This window comes from Oryza sativa, chromosome 6 (genome assembly GCF_034140825.1).
Source record: "Oryza sativa Japonica Group chromosome 6, ASM3414082v1".
Taxonomy (NCBI): Eukaryota; Viridiplantae; Streptophyta; class Magnoliopsida; order Poales; family Poaceae; genus Oryza; species Oryza sativa.
Window position 1 is genome coordinate 12,387,281 of NC_089040.1, and position 19,096 is coordinate 12,406,376.

Here is a 19,096-nt window from a genome sequence, read left to right on the forward strand (position 1 = left end):
TTGTCCTGCTCATCAAACCAAAAACAAAGAAAATGGGAGGGCAAGGAAACAAGAAACAAACCTCATCAACGTCGAAGGTGCATCACGACATGCAAATTCAAAAGAGGGATTGTGCTGCATATTGCACAAACAAATCCACCAACAACTATGAATTTTTTTATTCACAAATAAACTAGGATGCATGTAAAAAAATGCACATCTATATACACAAAAACGCACATCTACATGCATGTCATTTCCACCGGTCTCTGCCTCAAACACTAAGAGATCTACATGCACACATGCACAATGTTATCCCTTCTCTGCTGAATTCAGAGTCCAAACAAAGGATCAGAGTTATAAAACCACTCTCTTACACAAAAAGTCACACTTTCGAAGATACAAGTACAAAAAAAGATTTCCTCTTCTGTGGCGAACCAAAGACCTTCTCCCAAAAATTGAGCTATAGAGTCCAGCAAAAAAATAAATAAAAATGAAAACATCCTTTGTAAACAAATGTGGCTTCTTTCGTGACAAGCATACATAGACACACAATAACATAAACATGCAAGCCAGATTTTTTCGTTGAGAACATAGATGTCAAAATAGAAATTCAGTCATGAGTATAGGATCGAATTACAATAACTAAGCCAACCAGAGGGGGGGGGGGGTGAATGGTTGGCATACCCAAAAACCGAAAACTTTTAGTGGAAATACAAGTTACCCTCGAATTCGACGGAGATCGGTCTGACCAAGATTGATCTGCCGGTCTGACCGTGCCTGTGTCGTCGGTCTGACCGGTATAGATTAACCAGTCTGACAGCCGAGATCAGCTGCTGCTTGCTATCCCCGCCGCCGGTCTGACCGCCTGTATGCCACCGGTCTGACTGCCGCTTGCCACCGGTATATCGCCGGTTAGACCGCCGAAACCCGGTAAAACACAAATCGAAGAACTCTTAAAGTGGATGACGACTTTATTGATTCTCTCTGTGTTTACAAAGTGCACCAACAGCACTCCTTACAAAAATCTCGACGAAACTCGAAACCCTAACTAAACTAGCAACTCAATTGCTCTCAAAGCGATGCCGGGAAGCCTCACGCTCCCCCTCTATTTATACCCAAGGTAGGCAGCCTAAAGCCACGAACCAAACAAATACTAGAAGTCCTAAACACCTTAGGAAACCATCTAGTACAAGAAATAAACTTTACATAACCAATCATACCAAATTTGGACTCCTTCCAAATTCGACTCGGCATCCCATACGCACACAATACCTCCATCGTATGCCAAATGGAATCTTCATTAACCACGTGCATCAACTTTAGCCTCAGTATCCCACATGATATCTGACCATCACGGACATTGCCTTACCACCAAGTCGACTCCTGGTCCATCACCGCAAATACTCTCCCGAGGCATCGAGTCACCTACACATGAAACAAAAAAAAGAAACCATATTCCAAGACCAAGCTATCTCCAACTTGACTCATTAGTAGCAAACAACAGTATTATATACGTATAGTATCCATCTAGAAGTCATAACCATGAAACAATCATGGATATCCAAAGAAGCAACCCTAAATCGAAACCGATACAGAGTCGGCCGGTCAGACCGCAGGCTAGCCGGTCAGACCGCTCGACACAAGCCGGTCTGACTAGCAACCACCGCCCGGTCTGACCGGTCCTGACAAAACAGCAAACCCTGTTCATCACCTGAAAATCAATTATCTCCAAAACCACTTCGACAATAATCTCCAAATATCAAAACCAATAATCACAGATGCCAATTGTTCATCACATAATAAGAATCAAAACATACGTTGATCTTACAATCTCCCCCTTGATGAAAACATTGGCAAATCCATTAAAAATGTTTTGGTGTTTGGAAAAATAAAAACAAAAGTGGAAAGCACACTTCGTACAAATGTACACATCGTGCTCAAAAATCCAAAAGAAAACTTCTCCCCCTTTTTAAAAGAAAGAAATTCCCAATTGAACATTCCCAATTGAACCAAAAACATGCTCTCCAAAAACTCTTCTTTTCTTCCCCTTTTGACAATGATTTCATCAAACATAGGAATTATGTTCATTAAAGTATAAGAGCTTAGCATACATATAGCATATCATGTCATGTGTTGCAATAAAAAGAAAATGAACCCATCTATAATATAGCAAGCATGCATTAAATTATAACCATGAACCAAAGATTTCACAATTAAGCTTGAATCAACAATCAAAATTCATGATTTCATACGATTTATAATGCAACATATTAACAAGCACATAGATTGAAAAATAAACACTAAACACATATACCTATTGCATTTATCACTCTTTCTCAAATTAGCTTTAGCACAAAACAAGAGAATTTTTTTAAACTTTTTTCTGTTGAGCCTTTTTGCTCATATTTTTCTCTTTTATTCCGGGTACGTCCTTGTCGTCAAGACTGTTTCTAGAGATTTTGCACCCATTATTTTGCTCACATTGAATACGTCCTTGTCATCAAGACTGTTTTGCACCCATTATTCATTTTTTTCATATTTTTATTCTCTTTTCACAATGAGCAATTAAAGCTATTTGAGGAATAACAATTCAATAAAGCATATAGAGCATTTAGAAATCAAACCATATGCTCGCATCAACATTGCATATTTGCTTAATTCAAGTATAGAATTTAAGTGTCATGCATCATCTCCCTTAAAAGAAAAATCTAAATCTCATGAAAAGACTAGAATACATACAAGCTATGCTAGAGACAAATAAACCTTCAAAGTATTGCTAGCATGCACAAGAAAACACCATATGTATAGAACAAAGCTCTCTTTTCTCAATTTTTCTCATTGTCATATTTTTGCTTGATAAAACCATGAGGTACAAACTCCCCCTCAAAACATGCCAAAAGGAATTATGAAAAGCACTAACTCCCCCTCAAATTAACCTCCAATTCTCCCCAAAGAAAAATCAAGAAGAAATCAAAGATTTTGAAAAAGACATCCAATTGCCAAAGATATCACCAACACTCTCAAGAATTGACATACATCCAAAAGTATTAACCAAAACTACAACCTCAAATACTAGCATATGAAAAAGCTAATAAATTAGAGAGTAGAACAAAATTATGTCAATCCAAAAGTAAAGTGATGTTACCTTGCAACGCAATCGTCATCTCAAAAATTGAACACTCATGAGGAGTATGCCACCAAAATACCTATGAACGAGAAGATGTCGAGGCCTCCATGTTGGGGTTAGAAATAAGAAATTTTGGAATCCAACACTGAGTCACACGACCTATAGAACCAGAAGGTACATATGCACTGAAAAAAATTAGAATCAGACTTACCTGAAAAATTACCTTTTCGCTTCACAAAAGTCTTATTTGAATTTCGCACAAAATTGCCCCGAGGCCGGCCTGACCACCGCTGCACCTGCAGTCTGACCGGGCCTGGCAACCGGTCTAACCGCCGGTTCACCCGCGGTCTGACCGCTGGCCGGTCTGACCGACTAGTCATTGTCGGTCTAACCGTGCTCCTCGAATTAAAACCCGATTTTTGCCAACGTCGTTTTGCAAAAGCAATTTCTCTTTCCTTTTTCTGTTTATGGGCAAGTCTAAAAAAAAACCAACCAAATGTCCATCTTTTCCACAAAAAGAACAAGTGTACTTCTCACGACAAGTTTGTGAAGTAGATGGTTTTGAAATCAATGGTTTTGCATCAACAGAAGGTTTCGCATGCACAACATTAGATTTTGAAGAAGATGCACTCAAAGTAGACATGATGCCAGCAGATTGAAACACAATGTTCTTAGGCTCAGTTTCAATCAAAATTTCACCTCTCCTAGCAGCACCCAAAATAGTAGGAGTATATCCAGTATGATAAGCATAAGAATCAAAATCTAAACCACGATTGTGTGTGCTAACTTTAGATTGATCAAGAATCATGTTGAGGTTCTTTTTACCATCAGAAAATCTTTGCAAAGAACTTTTCTAATAAGAAACCTCTTGAGTAAGAACAGCACAATTTTTGCAAGCATCCAAAAGACCTTTTTGTTTTCTACAATTTGAGCAAGAAAACACCTCATCCTGTTTAACAATTTCTTCCATGTGTTTAACACGCCCTAAAGCATCTTTCAACTTCATCTCATTCAAAACACACTTTGAACAATCTTGAGAAATCAAAACACCTTCGTTTTGTTTTGCCTTATTCGCACATGAAGCATTGACTAAAGAACTTGCACAAAAAGCAACTTTGTATTTTTTCAAAACATTCTTTGTCAAAATCAACTCATCAACAACACGAGCATGTAAAGCAAATCCAAGAGCAAAATTAAGTCTCCAACTTTTTAGATTTTTCAATTTCAAATTCCAATTTCTTGCAATTAACAGAATTGACATCTCGCAAAGCATTATTTTCAGAAAATAAAACTTCACAAGATTGACAATTATCATCATCAGGAATCAAAGATTTTAATCTATCAATTTCAGCATTTAGAATCTCAATAGTGTGATCCTTCTCATCAAGCACAATAGAACATGTTTGAAGTTTCTTAGCAAATTTGTAAGCAGCATGTTCTAATTGATCATAACTAAGCTTTTCTTCACTATCACTATTAGATTCATCAATATCAGAACTTGCATTACGAGCAATAAAAGCTAAATCAACAATTTGCTTACCTTTGCTCTCATCTTCATCCTTTGATTCATCACAAGCTCTTATTAATTTTTGGATTAGCCACTGTACGCAATTCTTCTTCTTGTCCTTCGTGATCTTCTTCTTGTTCACGTCATCTTCCTTGACTCTACCATCATCTTCCTTCTTGCCTCTCCCAAGCTTAGGACAATGTGAGCGAAGATGATCAAGTGCACCACACTCAAAACAACGATTCGGTCCTCCTCTTTTCCTGTTCCTAATATTTTTCATAGCTCGAGAAAATTTGTTAGATAGCAAAACCAAGTCCTCCTCCTCGAATTGTTCGAGTTGATCATCGGACATGGCATTAAATAAAGCAAGGACAGAAGACTTCGATGAAGAAGCACCAACATCCAAAGAAGTCGAGGAAGAAACCAAAGCCCTAGACTTAGAATCAACTTTACGAGAAAGAATATTCATCTCATGAGTTTTCAGTTTTGTGTAAAGCGAATCTAAAGTCAAAGTAGACATGTTAACAGACTTCTGAATAGATGTAACTTTCATCTCCCAAATAGACATATCAAGACCATTCAAAAAGTGGCGAGAAATCTCAGATTGTGGATAATTAGCATCATAAGAAGAATCAACAGATCTAAGATCACTCAAAATTTTATTAAGCCGAAAAAGATAGTCATCCAAAGCTTCTACAGGTTTCATCTCAAATTTAATGTACTCCTTTTTGAAAAGATCACGACAAAATTCTTTAATGTTATTTGTTCCCTAATGAAAATTACTCAAAGCAATCCAAATCTCATGGGCAGTTTGAAGATGAGCAACACGATCATAATCCGAACGAGAAATCCCACTCAAAAGAATATTGCGCGCTTTGCAATTTTGTTCAAACTTAGTTTTTGCAGCAGCGGTATTAATTACTTCAGAAATCACACAAGGATGAGAAACTTTTCTCCAAATATCATAATCTTCAGTCATAATGTAAGATTGCATTCTACTACACCAATGAGGAAAATTCGTTCCATCGAAAACATGAGGCTTAGTTGAAAATCTAACAGGAGCAGCCATGGCAAAAACTCTAGATCGATAAAAATCCAAAAAAGAAAACAAGGCTCTGATACCACTTGTAGGATTGAATCACAATAACTACGCCAACCAGAAGGGGGGGGGGGTGAATGGTTAGTATACCCAAAAACCGAAAACTTTTAGCGGAAATAAAAGTTACCCTTGAATTCGACGGAGATCGGTCTGACCAAGATTGATCTGCCGGTTTGACCGCGCTTGTGTCGTCGGTCTGACCGGTGTAGATTAACCAGTCTGACCGCCGAGATCAGCTGCTGCTTGCTGTCGCCGCCGCCGGTCTGACCGCCTGTATGCCGCCGGTCTAACTGCCGCTTGCCGCCGGTCTGACCGCCGAAACCCGGTAAAATACAAATCGAAGAACTCTTAAAGTGGATGACGACTTTATTGTTTCTCTCTGTGTTTACAAAGTGCACCAACAGCACTCCTTACAAAAATCTTGACGAAACTCGAAACCCTAACTAAACTAGCAACTCAATTGCTCTCAAAGCGATGCTGGGAAGCCTCACGCTCCCCCTCTATTTATACCCGAGGTAGGCAGCCTAAAGCCACGAACCAAACTCATAGTAGAAGTCCTAAACACCTTAGGAAACCATCTAGTACAAGAAACAAACTTTACATAACCAATCATGCCAAATTTGGACTCCTTCCAAATTCGACTCGGCATCCCATACGCACACAATACCTCCATCGTATGCCATATGGAATCTTCATTAACCACGTGCATGAACTCTAGCCTCAGTATCCCACATGATATCTGACCATCACGGACATCGCCTTACCACCAAGTCGACTCCCGGTCCATGACCGTAAATACTCCCCCGAGGCATCGAGTCACCTACATATGAAACAAACAAAGAAACCATATTTCGAGACCAAGCTATCTCCAACTTGTCTCTTTAGTAGCAAACAACAGTATTACATACGTATAGTATCCATCTAGAAGCCATAACCCGAAATCGAAACCGACATAAAGTCGGCCGGTTAGACCGTGGGCTAGCCGGTTAGACCGCTCAACACAAGCCGGTCTGACCGGCAACCACCGCCCGGTCTGACCGGTCCCGACAAAACAGCAAACCCTGTTCATCACCTGAAAATCAATTATCTCCAAAACCACTTCGACAATAATCTCCAAATATCAAAACCAATAATCACAGATGCCGATTGTTCATCACAGAATAAGAATCAAAACACACGTTGATCTTACAATGAGATATCTAAAATTATGTCCTATATATTTGTATGGTGTATAAGGTGCAGAATCGAAGACAACATGTGAATATGACACATTATTCACATCATCACTGGTAAAAAACTCTTAAAAAATATTCACTAATTCTGATCAAAATTACTATGAACAACATGTTCGAAAGCATATTCACCCTGGATTAGCTATTGGTTTAGTGAAATTGATCCTCCTGGATTAATTAGCTAGCTATTGCTAGGTATACATACTCGATCGATCGAGAAATCTGCATGATTTTGGCATGCAACTACCCTGAAAGTGACACACCACTGACCTGGCTAAGTTCAAGTGGTACCACGCGAATGGACGAGCAATCAGGACACCAGTTTGCAAATTAAATTGATGTACGTGATTAATTAATTAATGCGATCTTGCCGACCATTTTCATATGGAGGGGCATGGATGGATGGAACACGTCGTACGACCTTAGCTTTGTGAAAACGGGCACGGGAAAAGTGAGACGGACGTACGTGACGACTAACGAGTCAAGTATACTGATGATCAGTCGCAGCATTGCTGCATCCGTGCGTGATCGTGTTCAATGGGCGGCAAATCTTAATATGGTTATTATAGCTGCTGAAATTAATATTGTGCTTCAATTCCCGGCTCTGTATGGAATTTGAGATTTGTCATTAATTGGAAGTTTTCATTCTTTTTCTAGCAATATTCGATCCATGTAAAATATTGGACTATATCTTCTTATATATCTATCAATAATTTTTCTCTCTAAAGATTTGTCAAATATAAATACATTATAATTACATAGTATTTTGTTTGTAACTACGTACAACATAACTTCAACATAATTTGATGTAGATCGAATATCCTCAGCCCGCTAGACTATGATTTTTTTCATTCCATGCTTTTACGAATCTTTCATTCCAAAGTTACGTAAAAGCTGTATAAGTTATATTATAGTTACATAAAATTTCTAATGTAGTTATACTACAATTATACTCTTCTTACATTTGATAGATTTCTTTTTTAGAAAAATTGTCAACAAATGCATAGCAAAATTGTTTGCGTTGATTTCTATAAACTTGTCATAATTAAACTTTTGTGTAATTATATTCAAAAAAATTCTTTTGACATATATATACGAGTATATGATAATCAAACATGTGAGTTGGATATTGTTTTCAAGTTCTAATAAAAAACATGTACAAAAAGAACATATTTTGAGTGCTAAAAATAGAAATATATACTATTTTATTCGAGCCCACGCAATGCAATAACATGTCATACAACATTACAAAACATTTTACTCTATCTAATCTAAAATAAGTATAATTCTATATTCAAATATTTTTTACCAGAATAAATGCTATAGTACTATTGGTCCTATCAATCACATCCCATATTCCCATCAATTTTCTCCCCATCTCTCAATCACCTATCCTCTCACTCACAACTATCCTTCGTTCAATAGAGGGCATATTGGTCATTTAAACTCTCTCGATTGATCCTCTCACTTTGGAAAATGCAGTTGTTTAGAGATATAGGTACGTAGTAGTAGAATTTTAACTAGTTCCTCTAATTTTTACTGACATTCCAATAACTACGTTCCATTGGAAAGAAAACAAAATTCAATGATCACATTTTATCCTTAGCTCTGAATTAGTACATATCCTACAAGCAAGAAACAAACACCTTAATTTCTCTATGTACAATTAATGTTCACTGTGATCTGTGAACCATGAGAACTCATGACACACATCCATATCGACCTAGGCTTTGTTAGTTAGCAGCTCTATCTCCAAAGGATAATTCTAGTGAGATATAGCTGAACGAACGAAACCTCTCCCACAAGATAACACTGATTAGTAGCAAAGCAACTTTGTCGTGCACTCGATCTCGATCACACGAAAATCAAGAGATGAATGTCAACGCCCTCCTCTACCGGGACAGTAATCAAGTTGATAATGAGATGTCCATACTCGATCTAGCTAATCCCAACAGCCAACCGGCCGTATCACTGCACTTGATAATGAAGGTTGAAATTAACTTTGGCTCCCATCCACTAACCCAACGGTTGGCACACGTACGAGCGAGCCTGCATGGATGCGATGCCCCTCTTCATCTATAAATAGAGATCGGCTGCAGTTCTAACTCCTCAAGCTAAGCAAGCTAGCTCGATCAAATTACAAATAAACTCATCAACAAAAACTAAGCAATGGCTGCTAAGTCTCTAATTCTGTTTGGTGTCCTCCTTGCCTCCCTCCTCCTCGTCTCCCAGGATGTAGTTGCTGCTAGGGAGCTCACTGAAGCCCATGGTAATAATCCAACCCGATCTGTTTTTCCCTTTGATCACATATTCACGAATGGTTTAGTTTTGCTACCTCACTGAATAGCAAATTAAATACTTCACTAGGCACACCAGTTATCTTATTTTGTCGTTGACTATGGTGTTTATATGCAGAATCCGAGAGAAAGAATGTGAAACCTGAGGTTGAACAAAACAATTGGGGAGGTGGATACATGCATGGTGGAGGATACGAACACGGTGGAGGGTATAGTCAACCCAGGTATGGTGGCGGTTACGGACAGCCTGGATATGGTGGCGGTTATGGCCAGCCTGGGTATGGTAGCGGTTATGGCCCTGGCTATGGTGGTGGGGGCTCTGGACCCGGATATGGTGGTGGATATGGTAGCCCAGGATATGGCGGCGGATATGGTAGCCCTGGCTATGGTGGTGGTAGCGGTTACGGCGGTGGATACGGCGGTGGCTACGGTGGTGGATATGGCGGTGGCAGTGGCTATGGTGGTGGAGGTGGTTATGGAGGAGGTTCTGGTGGAGGAGGTCAACATGGTGGATGGCACTAAAATACATACATAGCTACCTCTACATGTTCTGCAAATAAAGGCTCATCCGCACGCCATCCATATCCTGGATAATATAAAGTATTTTCTGCGCTTGTGTTCAAATTGCACAAATATGTCCATGATTAAGAAAAACAGTTGAGCTACACATATGGTGTTTTGTGCCCGTATGAGATGTATGATTGATTAATTTAGATGTTTTAAGGATGGATCATGTTGTAAGTATCTTTGTCCAAATATATAAATAAATAAATGAATGAATGAATGATAGGTTTGATTTGCCAAAAAAACTGATGCATTTATTTTGTCTCTCCAGGCTTCGGCATTTGTGGTTACTCAAACAATAGAACACACTATTAAACATGTACAAAATTTTTGGTAAATTGGATGTCGAAAATAAATTATTCTTATGATGGAAGAACACTCCAACAGTAAAAAAACAATATCCCAACAGAATCAGCTCATCACCCCCGGTTTTTCTGTTGGCAAATTTTTACTACAGGATATTCTGACTGTGATTTTTACTATAGGATACCATATGAAGCAACTTTTAGGGGAATACACTCTTATAGTGTGGAAATTTGTTTCTAGACACCACACCCATTAGAATATCATTTCTGATCAATACAAGAGAAAAACTCCATGAAAGTTCTGAAATACCCCTTAGCACAACTACTATCAATTCCTTAGCGATCCTGGCAAGAGGAGATGCCGCTGTCGGGGTGCTACTAGATGGCTCCTCCCACTGTATGTTCAGCCAACAACAGTCGTCGTAGATGGCACAACCATTGAGGTTCCAAGCATGCTCAGCGGCCGCTCGAGTTTGAAATGGACCGGAAGCCTCCACATATGTTCCTATTTAGCACACTTCAATCTTTCTTTCTACTCCATATCCATTAAACAACTGGTGGAGTAGATACTCATCCACTAGGTGTACTAGATGGCTCACCATGACATAGAGAATTCGATTAGCATTGGAAGCCATGGTGAGTGGCTCTGATACCAAGTTATCATGACCCGAGATCATAATGGGATAACCACCTCCGGGAAGATAGCCGGACGATGTCGGCTTGTGGAGAAGAAATTTAGATTTAGGCTAGGGAAGAGAAGAACATTACTAGGAGGGATAGATTAGACTCGATAATAGACACAATCACATTCTTATATAGATGGAATAAGTTTAATCTTATCTCTGTGTAACTAATAATATTATGTCTAACTTAAATGATATGGGCTGCCTATGGGCCTTGGCCTTAAGCATGGCCCAATGCGTATGACATTACTATTGCTAGTATATGCAAGCAAGTCAGGCTGGACAACCAGTTGACCATACTAATTCTTTTTTTTTGAGAATTATACTAATTCTATTGTTTGACAAATAATTAAAGGAAAAACTACATCGAAGGTCCAATATCTTGTCATCGGATTACAAAATCGTCCCCAACCGCAAAACCAGATATATGACACCCCTCATCTCACAAACCGGATCACTTTGGGTCCTTAGGCGGTTTTGATCCTAGTTTTATCCGATGTGGCAGCTGAGTTATCGTGGGACCCACGTGGGCCCCATATGTCAGTCTGTCCACAACATCTCTCTCTTTCCCCCTTTTCTCCCTTCCTCCTCTCACTCTTCTCTAGGCAAGCAGGGTGGCAGGGCAAGGTGGGAGAGGAGGAGGGTGGCGGCGGCTAGCGACAGGCGATGCAGCGGCGACGGCAACGTGGGAAAGGGGAGGCATCACATGCGCGGAGGAGGGCATCGGCCACCGGCAACGGGCAACACGCCGACGACGGCAGCGCAGGAGTAGAGGAGGAGGCGGCAACGCAGGAGAAGGGTCATCGATGATGTGGTCCAAGATGGCCGCAGCGTGCGCGATGGCGTCCCTGCGACCGAGACGACAAGTCCTCTCTACTCCGGTTGCTGGAAGTCTCGCCGGTTCAGTGGCAATGGGTGCTGACTCCGGCGCACCTCGCCAGCACCATCGGCTGGCATAAGAACCCCCTCGAAGCCGTCCATCTCTACGCCGATGCACCACACCACTTCCTTCCTTCGGCCACCTCCATGACATCGCGCCCGCCGTCGATGACCCCCCGTGAGCGTGCACTCGTCCTTGTCTTCGACGGCCCGGGACTCGATGCTCCTTGCACTTGGCAGGGTCGCCGTCCACGCTGTCCCCAACCCCTAGCCTCCACGAGCTTGATGTGGGCCTAGGCCTGGTCGATGTAGAGCTCGGCTGTGGCGGGGTTTGAGCTCGGCGGCGAGTTCAAAGTCATCATCGAAGAAGGCCGCCATGGCCTTGCTCTCCAGATCCAACGCTCCGGTGGTTGCCATGGCGGCTTGACTTTTGTGGCTACGGTGAGCCGCCCGCCGCGCCCCCAGCTTTGGCATATTCTTCCCACCATTGAAGGGGGAGGTCGGCAGTGAGCGCTCACGGAGAGGTGGGGGGTGAGCTAGTGAGGGGGGTGGGGAGGCCGGCGGTGAGATACGGAGAGGGAGGAGGCGTGGCTGTTGAGGATCGACCGGGGAGGCCAGCAGTGAGCGCGCATGGAGATGGAGTAGGTGGGGCCAGGGAAGGAGGCGGGGAGGCCGGCGGTGAGTGATGGAGAGGTAGGAGGCGAGGCTGGTTAGGGGGGCCGCTGGCGAGCTCGCCCGCTCTGACTAGTGCTGTGTGGCGAGGAGAAAGGAGAGGAAGGAGAGAGGAGGAAGTAGAGGAGGATGACATGTGGGCCCACATTGGGGCCATCAATCTTTTCTTATTATTTTCTAATATACTATCATGTGGGCCCCATATAGACTTAGTTAAAACAGCCACGCAGGCGTCACGTCAGCCAAAACCGAGGATAATACCGCCGAGGGACGTTTTATGGTTCAATGACAATTTTGTAATTTGGTGACAAGATGAGAAGTGTACTTTTCCATAATTAGAAGGCATGTATACAACAAAAATTGGCGAGTGAACGATCAACAAGTTGGACCTATTAGTAAGCAATCAAATATAAAAGGTACTCCATGTGACCCGTGCTAGCAACAGGCCAACAGTCACTGGTGGAGAAACCCTTTGTAGTCCCGGTTCGTAACCCCCCTTTAGTCCCGGTTTCCAAACCGGGAGTACCAATCCGGGACTAAAGATCGCTATCTTTAGTCCCGGGTGAAATAACCGGGAGTAAAGATCTATCTTTAGTCCCGGTTGGTAACACCAACCGGGACTAAAGATGGCTCAGCCGGCCACGTGGCTGAGCCATCTTTAGTCCCGGTTGGTGTTACCAACCGGGACTAAAGATAGATCTGACCTTTTTTTTTGCATGGCCCTGTTGCTGCATGGTTTATATATATATATATATATATATATATATATATATATATATATATATATATATATATATATAAACCATGCATATATATGTTTCAATACATATATATGCATACATATATATATGTATATATATATATATATATATATATATTATATTATATTATATGTATATACATGCATAATATATATGTATTTATACATATATATGTTATGCAAATGCATATGTATATAGATATATATATGACCAAAATATATTTACATTATAGAAAATGTGTACACATGCATATAGAAACATATGTAGTCATGTATTAATTACAATCCATTATATGTCCTAGCTAGCTACGATTTCGACGTAGTAGTACTCGCTGCTAGCTCAGAAGCTAAGGACCGGTGAATTGTGTTTCCGTCGTAGTAGAATTCACCCTTGGGATCAATGATTTCTTCGTTGATGAATCCCATGAGTTGTTCTTGAACCGCCGTGATAAATTCCTTGTGTGTGGTCAGGTTATCCCTCATGCGAATAAACTATATGAATGTATGAAATTGATTAGTAATTAAACAAGAAATCGCTACGTAATGAAATTTTGAATTTATTTGTACGTACATCGAGCTCTCTTGTGGTGATGATTTGGTCTGCAAGGCAGTGGCAATACTCGCACACGTAATAGCCGCACAAGTTAGTTCCCTGCTTTTGCTTTGCGCACTACAAATAAATGACAAACAACGAGAGATCTAATTAATATACACTTGTATGTATTTGAATCGGAGAAATATAAATGTAGAGCATGTGTACTCACAGGAAATTTGAACTTCCGCCTAAGTCTTTCTCTCCATTTGCCGCGGACCAAATGACGGAACCGATACCAAGCCCTACATGGAGTTTAAAGCTATGATTCGTAGTAGCAATTAACATAACAAGATTTTCTTAATTAACAAAGGAACTTATGACGGTACCTGTCTATAAGTTCGAAAACCTTGTCAAACGTAGACTCTTTTTTATCCATTGAGTCATATACGTTGACGGTGCAGGCCTCCAGGTCGAAGAGTAAAAGCACCCAGTGGAATCTGCAATGTGCGTGGGATGCATTACATATGAAACACTTAGCATGTTCGTACGGGAATGAAATTTGGTATGTAGGAAGACAGTAAAATTAAACTAACTCTGTGTTGTATGGCAACAGTATGAACGTCTTGTAATGTTGCGCCTTCAGGAGATGGACGAGATTGTCCTCTGTTTCTTGTGGATATTGGTCGAGCATTGCGACGTTTACTTTCCGAGGGTCGATGAATCCAGTATCGAAAACCCTCCGCCGTCGGGCCCTTTGAATCTCCATTCTACAACGATAAAAGGGAGTATATTATTTTCTATAGTCTACTTATATACAAGGACCTAATTAATTAAAGGAGACGTATAGTAAGAAATCTAACTGAACGATATACTTACAAAATCCAGCAACTCATAATAGAGACGTCGAGGGCGTCCAGCTGGTATAGTTGGTAGATTCCCCTGAAATTGATCCAGAGAATGTCATCTCCTTGCAAGAAGTCCATGTCCCTGATCCTCGCTCCGATCATCTCTCTACCGGTGGCGCTCATCTCCATGTACAGCTGATGGAACTTGTACATTTGTGTGGGTAGGGACTGCAGCAGCTCAGGCTTGACAAGCGGTTTACCGAGTTCGTACATGTATTTCACTTCCGCCTTTTCAATTGGTGCGACTCCTAGCAATTGATCCGTAGTTAGACCGGTGTCAATAATAAATTGTTCTATCATCATTTCTTTACCGGTCACCAACGGCTCGATCTCCTGGTTTGGTTGCTCTCCAAGCTGAGGGACTGGTTTGGACTTTCCAGAAGATGCTTTCTTCAGCGTTCGCTCATAGTCCGATAGCTTGATGGCCTCCTTGACAGATGCAGACATACCCCTGAAGAAGTTCCTGACACTGGGGTCTATAGGAATCTTCTTTTTTGGACTTCGAGGCTTGAATTGTCTCTTGACTTCTGATGCAACGTAAGCGTCAAGCTCCTCTTGCGTGCAATCGTACCCCGGGTCCTTGTTCTTGGCAGCGTCAACTTTTGCCTTCTTCGTTGCCCTTGTGTGGGCAGGCGGTGGAGCTGGGGAGGCCCTTGACTTTGAAGGTGCCGGAAGAGGAGCTTGCGGGGGAGTAGGTGTAGGAGCACGAGGAGGAGTCGGTGCAGGATCCTGAGGAGGAGTCGATGCTGGAGCCTGAGGTGGAGACGGTGCTGGCGGAGCATGAGGAGGAGACGGTGCAGGATCCTGAGGAGGAGATGGCGGAGCCAGAGGAGATGGTGCACGAGACGCCGCTTGTCGCCCAGGGAGGATGATGTACCGCCTGCGCCATAGAATAATGGCATGGCATGTGTCTCGTAGATGCGTCTCACCGTCTCCTCCAGGGTAATCCAGCTCGAGGTCCTCGTACGTGCCTTCGACCAACTCAACTTCGACCTTCGAGTATCCTGCTGGAATCGGCCTGCAGTGGTAAGTACCTGAAGGGTCCGTTGGGATGGCCATGCCCGACGCCACCTTCATGTTGTGAGAGATTATTTATTAGTAATCAACATATATAAGCAGCAACTAGCGGAATGGCTAAATCTTACCTTTATTGATAAGTTCTTGAAAGGAATATGCAGCTCACATGGTGTCCGCTGAGTGATGTCATCAACGGGACAGGTCGATTCGTCCTGTGTTTGCATGGCGTCCATGCTCTGTGATCCTACCTGCCCCGTTGAGGCGCAGCTGCTACGGTTTCCTGACGGGGTCACCATTGCAGGAGGAATGGTCGGCTGGGGATCATGGGACCGATGTGCGGCCATGCGTTCATCAACCTTCCTTGCCACCTCCTCTTGCATGTTGAGTTCGTAGCTCGATACCCGGAACTCTAGGTCTGCAATCTTCGCCTCGGTATCTCTCTTGCTCCTCATCCGACTCCTGTACGTGTGGATGTCCTCCTTGAAACCAATCTTCCAAGGAATCACCCCTTTCCCTCGTGTTCGTCCTGGATGCTCTGGAGTCTGCAGGGCGAGTGTCAGCTCGTCCCTATCTCTGTCTGGTCGGAACGTGCCCTGAGAGGAGGCTTTCACTGCATCTGTTAGTCGTCGCGCAGCCTCCGTATCTGATCGCCGAAGACCAGTGAGCCATCAGCTGGGTTGAGCGTTCCACCATGAGCATAGTACCAGAACTTCGATCGTTCCGGCCAATTTGCTGTTGCCGGTTCGATACCCCTCTCAATCAAGCTAGCCTCCATCTGCTCCCACTTCGGCATCGCGACGCTATAGCCTCCTGACCCCAAGTGGTGATGGTACTTCTTCTTGGCGGCATTTTCTTTGTTTCTTTCCATCATCGCCTGCCCTTGTTCACCTGTCTTATATGCAACGAACTCGTCCCAGTGATCCCTTAGCTTTGGGAATGTGTCGAAGTTCGGTGTCTGCCCCTTCAGTATATACTTCTGGTACAGATCTCCCTTGAAGCTCTGAAACTGTTCTGCCATTTTCTTCAGAGTCCACCTTTTCACTTTGTCCTCTGTACCCGCAGGAAGGGTGAATGTCTCGAGCATTGTGGTCCACAGCATCTCTTTCTCCGAATCTGGGACAAAGCTCTCATGATCTCCGCGTGCCCTTGTTCTTCGCCAGTACACCGTACTGACAGGCACGTTATCCCGCACAACCCAACCGCTGTGACGTACATAGTTCTTGGCGGCTTCGGCCGGGGCACTAGGACGTCCATCTTCTTCCACTTCCGTTATGATGTGCCGACCCTCAAGCTTCTTCGCTGCACCTCGTTGCCCGCGTGCCCTTTTCTGTCCAACGGAGGGTTGACTACCACTAGCCTCCTCCTCCTGGTTCCCCTCCACATCCCTTTCCACGTGCCCCTGCTGGTTCCCCTCCGCATCCCTCTCCACGTTCCCTTCCTCGTTCAAGTACTGGTTTGGATCCTCGTTCCCCTCTTCTTCATTCCAGTACTGGCTGCTTCCCTCCGCGATTGTATCGTACAATATCTGTTCCTCATCGCGGTCAGCCATCTGTTGATACAAGAAACATCTGCTAAGTCACGAGACATTTATGTTTTAACAATCTAAGTCATGTATACTAAGTGTAAATGTCGTACATTAGAACCCTACACAACCTTACGTGCTAAGTCTAATTACAAATCGTGATATAAGCTAAGTCTAGGTGACGTATATTATACAACCCTAGCTAGTAAATAATTATATACTAAGTCTAATTACAAATAAAATAATCTTATATTAAAACTCAAATAATATTACATGCTAAGACTAAAATAGTCATGTATATGCTAAGTGTTTCGTGCGTATATGCTAAGTCTAATTAAGACTACAATAGTCAATTGCTACTTGTCGCACCAATTCCGTAGTCAATAATTACATACTAAGTCTAATTACAAATAAAGTAATCTTATATTAAAACTCAAATAATATTACATGCTAAGACTAAAATAGTCATGTATGCTAAGTGTTTCGTGCGTATATGCTAAGTCTAATTAAGACTACAATAGTCAATTGCTAGGAGTCGCACCAATTCCGTAGTCAATAATGTCATACTAAGTCTAATTTGCAATAAAATAATCTTATATTAAAACTCAAATAATATTAGAACACTACACAATCTTATATGATAAGTCTAATTACAGGTCTAATAATCTTAATTAATTGCATTACAAATATAACAATCATTTATATTATTACGTCACTTGCCTGCTCCAATTCCTTCTAGGGCTAGCTCTTCCACTCAGGCTTGACGGACGACTCCGACAACACGTCTTTTCTGCAAGATACAAAAAGATGTATTAGGATAAATGCGAAGTAACATATATATAAATATATATATATATATATATATATATATATATATATATATATATATATATATATATATATATATATATATATATATATATATATATATATATATATATATATATATATATATATATATATATATATATATATATATATATATATATATAGATATACATATATATATATATAGATATATATAGATATATATATATATATATTGCATTTCACGTTAACGTTCGTCCTCGTTCGTTCGCTCGTTCACGTTCCCTAGCTCGTTCACGTTCGTTCGCTCGTTCTCATTCACGTTCGTTCGCTTGTTCTCATTCACGTTCGTTCCCTCATTCTCGCTTATCTTCGTTCGATCGTTCTCATTCTCGCTCTCGTTCGTTCGATCGTTCTCGTTCTCGTTCACGTTCTCGCGGCAACGTACGTTGACGTGTTCATTCTCGCTCTCGTTCGTTCGATCGTTCTCGTTCTCGTTCACGTTCTCGCGGCAACGTACGTTGACGTGTTCGTTCTCGCTCTCGTTCGTTCGATCGTTCTCGTTCTCGTCCGTTAACGGCGGTGTGGCGGCATCGGGGCGGCGGTTGGCGCGGCGGCGTGGCGACGGCGGCGGCGGCATGGCGTTGCGGGGCCGTGGCGGCGGCGGCGTGGCATGGCGGCGGCGGCATTGCGCGCGCGGCGGCGTAGGCGGCGGCGGCGTGGCGACGGCGGCGGCGGCGTGGCGTTGGCATGCGGCGGCGGCGTTGCGCGGCGGCGAAGGCGGCGGCGTGGCGCGTCGTCGTCGTGGCGCGTCGTTTTCGTGGCGCGGCGTCTCGTGGCGGGCGGCGCGACGGAGAGAGATCGAGATCGGAGAGATCGAGATGCATGAAGGGAGATCTGGCGGCGGCGGCTCTTATCCCAGAGATGCGGCGGCAGCGGAGGAGGCGGAGGCGGCGGCGAGGACGACGAGCTCGAGACGACGGCGAGATACGGCGGCGTCGGCGCGGGGATTTGCCCTAGGCAGTGGCGGCGAAGGAGAGAGGCCGAGAGAGATCGATCGGCCGAAAACGTCTAAGTGTTGGTGAAGAAGACGAGGGCGCACCGGGAATATATATACCCCCGGATCTTTACTCCCGGTTGTTGAGAACAACCGGGACTAAAGATATCTTTAGTCCCGGTTGTTGAGAACAACCGGGAGTAAAG

General features: G+C 42.7%; 1 protein-coding gene across 1 annotated transcript; it reads left to right on the forward strand.

Annotated features, from left to right (window-relative positions):
* The first annotated feature begins 9,033 nt into the window (after positions 1 to 9,033).
* Positions 9,034 to 9,988, forward strand: LOC9267746 (uncharacterized). Its single transcript, XM_015786145.3, has 2 exons — positions 9,034 to 9,216; positions 9,363 to 9,988. The coding sequence occupies exons 1-2, from the start codon at positions 9,117 to 9,119 to the stop codon at positions 9,764 to 9,766; spliced, it is 504 nt and encodes a 167-aa protein (XP_015641631.1). The 5' UTR covers positions 9,034 to 9,116; the 3' UTR covers positions 9,767 to 9,988.
* Positions 9,989 to 19,096: the final 9,108 nt, after the last annotated feature.